At 35.0% G+C, this 12,428-nt stretch overlaps 1 protein-coding gene across 1 annotated transcript in view; it reads left to right on the plus strand.

The window, feature by feature from the left end:
• Positions 1–2,200: 2,200 nt before the first annotated feature.
• Positions 2,201–12,428, plus strand: part of DNAH11 (dynein axonemal heavy chain 11) — a 94,021-nt gene continuing 83,793 nt past the window's right edge. The window contains 5 exon segments of the mRNA XM_053933734.1: positions 2,201–2,321; positions 3,266–3,384; positions 5,395–5,486; positions 10,584–10,683; positions 11,540–11,631. Coding sequence (XP_053789709.1) covers positions 2,201–2,321; positions 3,266–3,384; positions 5,395–5,486; positions 10,584–10,683; positions 11,540–11,631 — 524 coding nt within the window.

Below are 12,428 nucleotides of genomic sequence, written 5' to 3' on the forward strand. Positions count from 1 at the left end.
AATATTTCAATGCACACATTAAAATATTGTGAGTTGGAACTTTTGGGTTTCTGCTTTTTTTTTTTTTTTTTTTTTTTTTTTAGATTTTTTTTAGGGATTGTTTTGGAGGGTTTTTTGTTTTACTGCTGTTTTGGGGGAGTTTGGTTTGGGGATTTTTTATTTTTTTTTTCAAGATGCTGGTGTAATTCTAGTGCCACCAAATCCAGGTTTCTTGTTTCTCTTCCAGTGTTGCATATGCTTACCAAAAAATGTTTAAAATTCGGAATACTTTCTCATGTTCCTTTACACAGCATAATGTGCTCTTTAGTAGAATAGCCTAAAGTAGACTATTAAGTGGCTCTTTTTTAAAACATCATGAGGGGACTTCGTTAACATTTCTATAACTTTAAGAAGTGGTTTAATAAGTTAAAGAATGCAAGAATATAAATTATCTTCTTTCTGTGCAGCTTTTCTTTTGTGGTTTCAATACAGAGTCATTTGTATGCTTTTGGGTGCTTTCAGAGGCAATGCAAATACAGCTTTGTAGCCTCTTTGCCATAATTCTCTCAGCTTTTCTTATCTTGATTCATATATGCAGAATCTATAGATTTCACTGACAGGTTAAGTAAGCTTAATATACCCTACAACTGTACTTTGAGTGTTGCTTCCCTCTTCCAGCAAGTCAAGAGCTTGAGATGCTGGAAAAAGAAATGTTTCTAATGCAGGAATCTATCTACAAACTATTTGAAGTATCTATTCCAGGCTACAAGCACATGAAACAATGTTGAAAAGAAGTGCAGTTACTCAAGAAATTGTGGCATATTCATGTTTATATTAATGTAAGATTTTTCTTAAAATTACTTATAAATTACTTACACATTTAGACTATATTTTAATGTTATATTTTTTATTTGACCCTAGAAGTGCTATAGTTTTGATTTAAAAAAAAATTAAATACTGAAGATTTTAGTGTTCCTTTTGTTTTTGAAATAATAGTTGCTATGTTTTAGGATACCCAGAGTAAAAATATCTCTGTTCCCAAGTCAACCAGTTTCAAGATAATCCCAGAGCAAAACAAACTTTGTAGTTTCCTTTAGAGCTTTCTTAATGCCCAGAACTTGCTTCACTGGTTTAATAACTGAGTAAAAATTCAGATATCCATAAAATCCAATTTAGTACTCAGAACTGTACATTAGAAAGCTCTACAAATCTAGAAGCAGGAGTCCAGAAAAGTGTACAGATCTGTATGGGGAGTCAGTCATGCAAAGTTCTGTTTCCCTCAAGATGTTGCCTTTCATAGGCAAGGTTAAAAATACATGTACTAGATCTTTCTGTAATTTTGTTGGTAGCACCCCTAGGAGGAGTTGCAGGGCATCTTTCCAAAATCTCCCAGGTGCACTTGTATGTTACCTGTGGGTATAGGTGAGTGTCTAATAGCACAAGAAAGTTGTGCAGGTATGTTTTTACCAGATACTGAAACATGAAACTGTTAAAATGCTTGGTCTTTGAATTGAATTTAGAGAAGATGGGTTTCATGTGTGCTTGCTAACTAATGGTGGTGTAGGAAAAAATTTAGGCTGTGAAATCTTGCTGTAGGATGGGCTTTCCCCTGCATCCATTTATCTGTTTTATAGCAGAAGCATGTCTTCACCTAATGTTGTCGATGCTTTTATCTGTACTTTCTGTTTCAGAGCAGCATTGATGATTGGACTAAAACCCAGTGGAGAGAGATTAATGTGGAACAGATGGATGTGTAGCTCAAGGTTTGCCAAGGCAGGTTCCACAGCCATCTATTTCTGCAATTTGTCTGTCTCAATGCCACCCCTTCCTCACTCTTCCCACCCACTTGGATGTTTTGGTGGGTTTATTGCTCATGTCCATGTTCTGGAACAAGCTTTGTTTTCAGGCTTTCCTTTAAAACTTTATTTTTCTGAATAGGTTTGCAGCCCTTGTGGAGTTATATTTAAAATCATGCTGTCACTTCTCTGAGTTGAGGCAGTATGGGAAATAAAAAAAGAGGGTGGGGGTTTATGGCAGGCCCCTCCAGACAACAACCACTTTTACAGGTGGAATTTGCAGCGGTTCATCTGCCCTGCTCACAGACATAGCTCCAGAGGGCTGGGAGCTGCAGGGAAGGTACTAATTTTTAAAGGGAGGGCACTTCTTTTGCTTGAAGTATTTCAATATTTTGTTGACAGTAGCCCTGAAGAAGAAAATTCTAATGGGACAAGAGAAGTATGAACTAAAAATAACAGCAAAGACTCCCCAGACTATTTGCAGGACACTACAGCTGTGCTTCACAGACAGCACAGCGGTTGAATACAAAGCCTTGAATCTAACAGGTATAAAACTTCCTGTTTTATTCGGAAAGAAATTATCTTTATCACATGCCCATTTATTAGTCTTTTAAGAGAAAAATCAGATTTCAGCATAGATGTCTTCTCCTATATTGCTTCAAAATTGTGAACTCCAGCTACCCAGATCCGATACTTTTTTTTTCATGAAAAAAATCCCTGTGGTTTTGGTTCATAGGCTATAACATGGCGAAGTTGTTGGTTTTCAAAATTTTAATAAAATTCTTTTAAACCATTTTGAAAAAAAATATTTAAGACTAATTTCCATTTTTTAATTTTTAAAATTAAAAAACTTTGAATCTGTAAGTGTAGCAGAGAATGTAACAGAATTTTTCCCTTTTTCTTCAATATACCAATGATTAACCACATGCAGTTTTAATAAAAGCACATTTAAACTTCTTTTTAATACAGAAAGGTCCTAACAGTATTAGCACAAAACTGTGGTATTTTTTAACAAAAAGAAAATGAAAAAATAATTGACTGTCATCTGTTCAAATAATTGATAAAAATTTTAAGGGTTTTTTAATTGAATTTCATTAATCTTACCAAGTAGCAACAAAATACTGCAAATATCTGCATCACTCCCCAGGGTTTCTAGTCTGCAGATACTGAGCCTGTATCTTACATCAGCTTCAATGGCAGCTGTGCAAATAAACTTACCTTTAGTGTTATGAAGTACAGAACACCAGAGTCAAGACAAAACAAAGCAGAAATTAAAAAAAAAAAACTGTAACAGCATTAAGAAATATTTCTGCTAGGCTGATTAAGTCCACAATTTGGTGGCACATCTAAAAGTGTATCTGGTATCTAGAGTGCATTTAACTTATTTAATTGTGTTTTTTAGTTACATTCTATTTGAACACTTTGTTATATGCTTATGTTGGACTTTTTCATTGACTTAATTTTCTCCCTGCTGTCTCTTTTCTTTACAGGCAAGGCTTTTAGTAGCAGAAAACCTTCTCAGACCTTCTGGGACTCCAATTTCATAAAGGTAGAAGATGAAGTCCAAAGCGTAGTTGTCAATGCTGTGCAAGAGTTGAGTACTGAAAAGGTGAGAGATGTACCTTTTTTTTTCCTTCTGTTTTTGCAAAATAGTATGTAACAAACTATCTGTTTGTTTAGGTCTTGTTTCAAGAAATACAATTGAATCTTTTCACGTGACTTACCTAGGTATCAAAATTCACAGCCTAGCAAAATGAACCTTTTGTCTGTGGTGAAGTTTACCATCACTGTGAATTACATATAATTTATTAAATTCCTCAATTCCAAATATGAAATGTGATATATATAGACAGATGTTGTTATTATTGCTCTTTTTATTCCCAGAGTTTGGAAGAAATCAGCCAAACATGGACTGCCATGGAATTTTCTTACCAAGAGCATAAAAGAATAGAAATTCCTTTATTAAAGTCCAATGAACAGCTGCTTGAAAGTTTAAGTAACAATCAAATAAGAATTTAATTATTAGAAAAATTATTATTGTATCAATATTATTCATTCCCTTGATATACTTGTCAAGTTAAAACTTTTTCTTCCTGATTCTTTATTGCAGATTTATATTTTCTCCAGATGTTAGTACTGGGAATTTACATGTATGCTTTGTGGCTATACATATTCTAAAAGCATTCCTGTCTCCATGTAGGAGTAAAAAAAAAAAAAAAAACTTTCTAAGCTTGTAATTCCTTCCATTTTTAAAAGATCCTTTATTAATATGCTGTCCATTTTCAGTGTTTAAAGATGTTTTCTCTTATGATATATAATAATAACAATTACAGGAGAATTTGTTAAGCTCTTGTTAGCTTTAGTTCCTCTGTTTGATAAATAATTTTTTAGTGCTGTTTTTTGTTTCTTTAGTGGCTTTTTTGTTTTGTTTGTTTTTCTAGTTTCATATGTAAGTAATTCTGAAAAGTAAATATGTGGTATATTTCATTGAACAAGTGAAAGGCTGGCAAAGTAAATTAAACATGGCAAATTCTGTCGTTTCCATTTGGATGGAATTTCAACACATGTGTTATCTTCATCAAAGTAATTATTTGCCTTGTTTTCTTTTCACACTGACTGGCAGCTGCTGGTGTCACAATTTGAGACAAAGATCTGTGGGTCATTCCATCACATGTCTTTAATATCTTCTTTTACTTACTCTTTGTTAGCTTTTTAACCTCCTGGAGGCCCATAGAGATACAATACTAGTGAGGCGCAGAAATCTTTTCTGCAAACTCCATATCATTTAGCTAAGTGATGCTTGAAACACAAGTTTAAGGTCTGTTATTTTTTAATGGATAAAGGTAACTACAACAATCAACATAAACACTTGAACTAACACAAAGCAATATCCCTTAATTGTTCATGCTGACCAAAAACAGTCACTGAACACTTGCATAATAAAGATGATAATTTTGTGTTGCCAATATACCTGTAATTCAATCCACAGATGCCAGGGAAAGTCCTCATCATGTACAGTTCTGAAAATCTAGTATAGGATAATGTTCTGTAGGGAGCTTCTGTGCTTGAAATTTCAAATATATTTCTAATTGTTTTAATTTAGAATTTAGAAACAATTGACAGCAATTTAGAAACATTGACAGCAGCATGTTTCAGTATATGCTAAAAAAGTATATTTTATGTACAAGTTGAGAACCCTGTTAAGAGCAATGAAATGATTGGTTGTGTTTAACATGCTGAAGTTTCTTCATGGTGCATATGGGAAAAGGCATTGAGCTTGTATGAGCAGAAATACTCTAAGTTAATAATTCTGCTAAAATCTGTCATTTTTATCTTGTCGAAGAGTTTTAATGGTATCATCAGTGATATTTGCACTTCTCTCTGTTCATTTTATTTTTCCTTCATATTCAGTCTAAACACTGTCAAAATAGGTGTTTGTGGCTTTAATTATTTTTCTTTTCCATCTAAGAAATAGAAATTAAAACAAGTTGATTAGGTATATTTTTCCAGCTTTTTTTCCAATGTTTTTCTTGTCTCAGTTTAGTAAACCATATGAAGTAAAAAAAAAAAAAAAAAAAAAAAATTGAGAGTTGAAATAACTCCCTTTCTTCCTGTACAGCAGTTGGTGGCTGACATAACAGATAAAGAAAATGCGATGGAAGCTACAAGAAAGCCAAAGGTGTATGAAAGTTTTGAAGCTCTGCAGCAGAGGTAAAATTTCCAGTATGATTACAAACTGTTCTAAAGTGTAGTTCTGCAACAAGCAGGAAATGAGAGCTGTCAGATTGTTTCCTTTTTGTGCAAGTGTGAGATGTTCTGATGAATTTTTTTGTCATTTTTTCCTATTTGACAAACTGGATTTCTACTGCTTTTTACATGACTCGTTCAACTTGAAGCATAGCCTCGTTATTTAGGGATGGCATGATGTCAAAATTGTCAAAGGTCTTAAAAGTATGTTCTGTTTGGATCAAATTGACTTTATCCCTATCCATACTCTGGGAGTTTTTCTTTCACACCTGCAACAGGATGTGGTGGATTCGTGCAGCCAAAGTCGTCCTTCTACACACTTGCAGGAATGCCTTGAACTTCCCACCTGCATTCACTCTTCCTGACTTAGAGGCAGCCACGTTTAGAGTCACAGTCTCTTTCTTCTTGCAGGAAAATGTTGCAAGAGGAAGTTAAAAAAAAAACAAAACAACACAAACCTGTTTCTTGAGATGTTACTTTTCTGTTATGAGAGATACCAAGCTAATAGCTGGAGTGCATCAGTCAGACAAAAAATAAGTATGTCTTCTTTTTCTTTCCAGATAGGTATATAACTGAATATTTTGATTCTTAGTACTGTGTCAATACAAATGTGTTTTCATGCTTTTAACTCTTTTTACATCAAAAATAATATGTGTATCTTTTTAAAAAGTGGTTTCTTTGCTCCCCCACCTAAGTGATTCTTATCTACTTTTTAATTTGTTGCTTTGGTGGCTTTCTTTTAAATTTATCTGCACATAACTGCACTTTTGAGTTAGAATGTTTTTTTTTTCTCATCCTTGCTAAGGCTGGACTCTTTGGAAGGTTGAAGAGGAGTTTTCTCTGCCCAGACTTACCTTTTGGGGAGACTTTTCTGGCACAATTCCATTCCCCTGGTTTCCTTGGTCTGAATGAAATTATGTTCCCTTTCATTTTCTGGAAAGGAAATGTGAAAGGCTTGCCACCTTCTCTGTTCCTTACAGCTGTGTTCATCATTATTATGATTACATTGGATCCAACATCCAATGTTGACCACCACATCCAACAGTGGATTACATTGTTCTGTTCTAATGTTTGGTCTGATTTTTACCTTAACTGGGACGGAATTTCTGGCTTTAAGATGATTGTTAACAGCTCTGTCTCTTTTTCAGACTCTCTTTTTGTGAAAAAGCTTTGGCTGTATACTTGTATAAAAAGCAAGTACATGCTTTTTCCTTTCTTCTATTTTGGTTTTTCAGCAGACTTGCTAGACATCCTTTAAAGAGGAACACAGCCAAAACAGCTGAGCATCTTTGTGTATTAATGTACTTCATTTTCTCTACAGAAAGGCAAGTTTTCCAGCTAACCTTGCGAGCTGATAATGTCATTGAACTGTACCTTTTTTTCTGAGCAAATTTCTAATTTACTTTGAAAATAGGAACATTTTGCCTAAGGAAGGTAATAAACTTTTTTTTTCTCCCAGCTAAGACGAGTACAAGGTATTCAGCAGGAAGAGATGAGAGACAAGTTATAAATCCCAATCTGTCTTTGCTGGAAATTTAGTCACATGGAAGTTGCATAGTTGCATTTATTTGGATTTTTGGGTTGTAGGTTTGCAGGAATTGGAGATAGAAAAAGGTCAATGAGATCATCAAATCTATTCTTCCTCTAGCATGGATTGATCAAATTTCAGGCAAGCAATGCGTAGTGATGATAAGTAAGACTGGAAGATGGATGGTGTCTGATAGGGTGTTACTGACTGAGCTGCTGCCCCTTGCACGAGGAATGTTTTGTAGCTATTCTTCTGTGTTCCACCCCTGAACAATGATCTCCTAGGTTTTGTGACACCAGTCTGCATAAAAGCACAGGCACTTTGATGTATTTCAGAAGCTTCATACTATGTTATCTACATTCCAGATGATACTCCTGGCCTTGGTTACTATCCAGCCACAGCCATCAATTCTCTGAGTGCTACAGTTTTTAGTGTGCCTCAGGCAAAACCTTTTTTTGAAGGGCTGTGAGTTGTAACTCAGAAGAACTGATGCTTTCAGAGGTGATGAAGACTTGAACATGGGGCCTTTTCAAACATGATGGTAGGCCATCACAGATTCTTTGCATAACTAAATCTCAGTGATTTGTTTCATCCACACATAAGGCAAGCAAACAAGTCTTCTGTTTTGGGTGTCAGGCATAGAGTGTGTTGGTGTGTAGACAGTGATTTTCAAATTCCATGGTCTTTGGAGAGATGTGTAGCTACAAAAGGCATTTAGACCTTAATAAGGCAATTTGTAAAATAAGCATTAGCCATAAAAAATAACAATTTCAAGACTTCTCAGTTTTATATTGGGCTTTGTCCTTCAGATTCTTGTGACAACTGACAGAATTGTAATTAACTCCATTCATTGATTTATCATTTTGGCCCAGCTTTTCCCCATAAAAACCTTGTATGTAGTAATCAAGTAACAGTCAGAGAGTCATCCACTTTAACAGAGGAATGCATTAGTGTAATTGACACAATCTAGTGTAAATGGTTTCCTTATTCATCTGATATTTTTGGATGCAAGTAGCCCATCATCTTACCTAACTTTTTGACAATGTTGCTGATCGTAAATTTCAAGAGAATACAGAGGAATATATAAATGTTGCCCTTGGGAAATAACAGCACAGAAAAGGAGCATGACAAATGTAGATCTAATGATCAGATATGTTGAGTTATGTGAAATCTCCTTCATGAATTTTGCCCTCTTTGGGATGTAGATTTAATAGACACTTTCAATTACATGAAATGCAACTTTTAGTTATATAAATTTGGAAAAATTAATAAATAATAAAGTCAGAACATTTTGTTGCCTAATACTGTGTAATTTACTATAATTTAATAAATTTTATATCTTTCTCTTGTACATAACATATTTTTTAAAAGAAGTTTAGACAGTTTACTGTTTGGAAGTAATGAAAATAAAAAACTAGTACTAAAAGTCACAGAACTGATCAAGACTATGGTTGAATATTGCATTTCTCATACTTTCTCTCTTCTGCTGCTCTTTGTACTTCATCTTCTGTTATAGTTTCAGACCCCCTCCTGTCTTATCCTTTAGCACATACCTCTCCTAACCTCCAGTGCTCTCACACATCTCCTATCAGCTGAACCTTTTGGCTGGTTCTGAGTCTCATATTTGCCAAGTGTCCAGCCAGCATGTGTGCTAACTGGGCAGTGGTAGGTCAGGGAGAACAGATCAGCAGCTTCTGAGACAATAACTTATTGTTCTCAGAACAGCGCTGAATGCATAAGCATTCATGTTGCATAAAATCAATGTTGCCTGTGGTTCTAATGATTGATTGTCGCAGCAGGGAGGCCCCAGACTGAATGGACAAGTATAAGCAGCTTGATTCTTGGAGATAGTTTCTCCAAGATACAGCTATGTTTGAGCACATGGAAACAAAATACTGTATTATCTGTGCCTACTCTGGGGCTGTGAACACAGAAACTCCAGACTTTCTTATTTGGAGATAGCATGTCTGTGCTCAAATCAAGTGGATATGTAAAAAAACCCCAGTATCTGGTGTCTCATCTAAATCTTACTGAAGGTACAGTGACAGAGAAAATGGAGGGAAAATCCACTCTCATTTCAAATTTGTAAAAACTAGCGATGTAACGGAAATCCTTTGTGAAGATTAATGAGATGAACTTCCTTTATTTTTAGTGCATTATATGCCATTTATGTTATGTGCATAAATGTATGCATGCTTGGTTTTTTTTTTTTTCTTCAAAAGGTGGAGTCTTGGTTGCTACACCTTGAGGAAACTATATACAATGCATAACATCTCTGCTCCATGGAGGCCACACTGGCCTATGAAGAGAGGCAGAGAGAACACTGAGTTTTTGACCACCCAGCCCAGGCTGAACCTTGTGCTTCATAAACCTGATGGGTTTTGGATGTAGAAATGACATCTGGTAAGCTGAAAAAAGCTTGGTAATAGCCCTGAAGGATTGCCACAAGAAGCAGGTTTGGATATCACCTTTTTGTTTAATTCACAGAAAGTAAATTCAGTGTGAAAATAGTCATATTAGTATAATTTACATATTAAATGTTAAACATATTAGCATATTACTATAACATATTAAACAATACAGCACCTACTGAAAAAAAGAAACATGGATTTTTCTTCAATTTCTGCTACCTCATGGGCATTTTTATCACATCTTAATTATCGGGGTTTTGTAGGATTATTCAGAACTGAGACAAAAGCTAAAAGTGAACATACTGCTACAATGGTGTGCTAAGAACAAAGTACACATTCAGTGTGTATACATACAATTCAATACATATATGCCCATATATGTGTGTAAGGAAGCCAAAACTATTGGGTTTGTTTATGTCAAACCAAGCAGTTTACGTCTATGTTTAGTTTTAGTCCCATTTCAGAAGGATACCTTGTGCCATTTGACTTTTTGCTTTACCCTTTCTTGCCTCAAACTTCTCCTGAATGTTTTTCTCCTGCTGTGAGTACTCTTTCTCTTTGTGAAAACTTCAGTAGTTTTGGTTTTGTTTTCCAACATAGAACATCTGCTGAAGGGAAATACAAAATAGGAAAGAGACTATAAAGGGGTCATGAATATCTGACAGAACTGTCTAAATTTTCCCTGTAGTAGAAAATGCATTGTATCTTTCTATTGATATTTCCATGTATTTTTATATTTGTCTCCTTAGAATTACATGCAGTAGCTGACATTGGGGTTTCCCCCCCTATTAATATGAAACCTGAATAATTCCATAGTCACTTTGTATTACATAACTCTGTATAGTCACTTATATCATATTTTGTAATCATCCCCTTATTGCTTTGTCTATTTTTAAAATGTCTCTGATCTTTCCTAAGGACTATTTTTAGTTTGTCAATAAATGTTCTTGTACAATTAGTACAATTTCATAAAAACTGGTACATATCTCTATGGAGATTATAACCACAGAATTTTCAATTCCATTTCATGTACAACTTCTTATCCATCCATCCATCCCTCCTACCCTGCCTAGCTGACCATCTGCAGCATTTGTGCTCACCTGGATTGTTGTTGTTGAGTAGATGGATCAAATTTCTGTTTAAACCAGGATTTCTTCTGGCATCTCATGTTGACTATCAGGAAATTGTACAAGCCAGTTTTTATGGTGAATTAGTTCATGATGTAGGCAGAACTAATTTCTAGTAGTAATAATGGTAGATGGTACTGGAAGCCATCTGGTTTTAGAGGGTTACCTAAATCTTTTCAGGTCACTGAGCTAAATGCTCTTTATTACCATGCTGCTTGGAGAACTTTCCTCGGGTGATCATGAAAAAATCATGATGATTTGTACTGAAGATGTTCATGGCAGAGAGGTATCAGCAAGCCTTCCACCCCAGAGGGTGTATGTTTCAATCAGCTATATTTTGCATTCACAGTTTGTTCTGCCTTCAGTAATTCACAGTGTGTTTTGCTCTCCTTTCAGAGGCATGTGCATCTCCTTTTCCTGTGGTGCTTTTTTATATGTGCAGACAACTGAAATTTTGAATGTTGATTTAAACCCAAGTGTTCACTCTATGTATGACTTTAGTTCAGGTAAAATTAATGCTGTTGGTTTGAATGAACAGAAGGTTTCACTGGATTGGAATTGAAATAGGAAAAAATTTTACTTTCCCCCTGAGCCTCAGAAATAAAATAGGCTTTTAAGGTGGCATTCAGATAAGAGGAAACAAGGCTTGAGGAGTAAAATGAAACTCATTGTGGTCAAAGTAATGTCAGCTCCCTTGCAAAGACTGCATTGTTTGTCTGGAGAGGCCTTGTATTCTGATGTAATAGCTCTATTAAAATTATCTTCTATTACAGTTGCATCTGTATAAAAGCACAAATGCCTCGAGGTGCATCTAATCCTTTAAAATAGAATGTAGTAGTTATTAGTCATAAGTGACTAGGAATGGGGTGTGAGCTGCAGCTTTGTGATGGGTGGCATTTGTACCACCTGAATAGCTCCTACCTGGCATCATGACTCTTTGGTGCCTCTTAGGTTTCCAGTTCCAGAGCTTTTGCTCAGTTTCAGTATTTTAATGAGTACTTGGGAAATACCTCTTGGCAAATTATTACAGCTTTGACTGACAGGTAATGACTGCTATAAATAACAGTGCCTGCTTTATCTGTTTCTGGAATGAAAAGTTAAATGTTTCTTAGAAGTTCAGAGTTCTTTCCTACCTCATAGGTATATTTATGAGGTTATCAAGACACAATATATTTCAGAATCTATGTGCATGTAGGTGCACATACTTAAGAAATGGTATTACTTTAATGGCCACTACATTTATAGAAACTGAAATATTTTTTGCATAAGTTAAGCTATATAATCATTGTCTAGTCTGAAGATGAACATGAGCAGATCTTTGCCAAGGTTAATCAGGAGTTTATAGCAAAGTTTTTTTTTTCATTTGTGAAAGTCCAAACCACTATTTTTTTTTTTTCATACCACATACAGTGAAACTTTTTCTTCTGGGCATGTTTTGGCTCCAATATGAAATTTCTTGTAAAAATAAGTGATCAAAAAAGATACACTCAGGCATCCTGGCTAGCTTAATGCTTACAACCCTCAGCTAGGAGGCCAAATTCTGGGGTTCAAGTCTTTGAAATAAGCAAAGCAGCAACTACAGCCTCCTGTTTCCTGTCCTATGTAATCACTGACAGGATCTTCCTTCTTGATAAAAAATATTGATGTCCTTAGTTTTCTTTTCTAAAATAAGCACCTTCCAAGTAGTACCACACCATGATATTACATGAATATGGAAGAGATACATTTGTGGTTTAGGACATTAAATTATAATGAGAAAGTGGACTTGGAATAAATCATCCGTGCAACATAAGAGTTATAAAAAAGCTCCTGATATTATAGAAGTTCATTGCAATCCAAA

The sequence above is a fragment of the Vidua chalybeata genome, chromosome 1, assembly GCF_026979565.1.
Source record: "Vidua chalybeata isolate OUT-0048 chromosome 1, bVidCha1 merged haplotype, whole genome shotgun sequence".
Classification (NCBI taxonomy): Eukaryota; Metazoa; Chordata; class Aves; order Passeriformes; family Viduidae; genus Vidua; species Vidua chalybeata.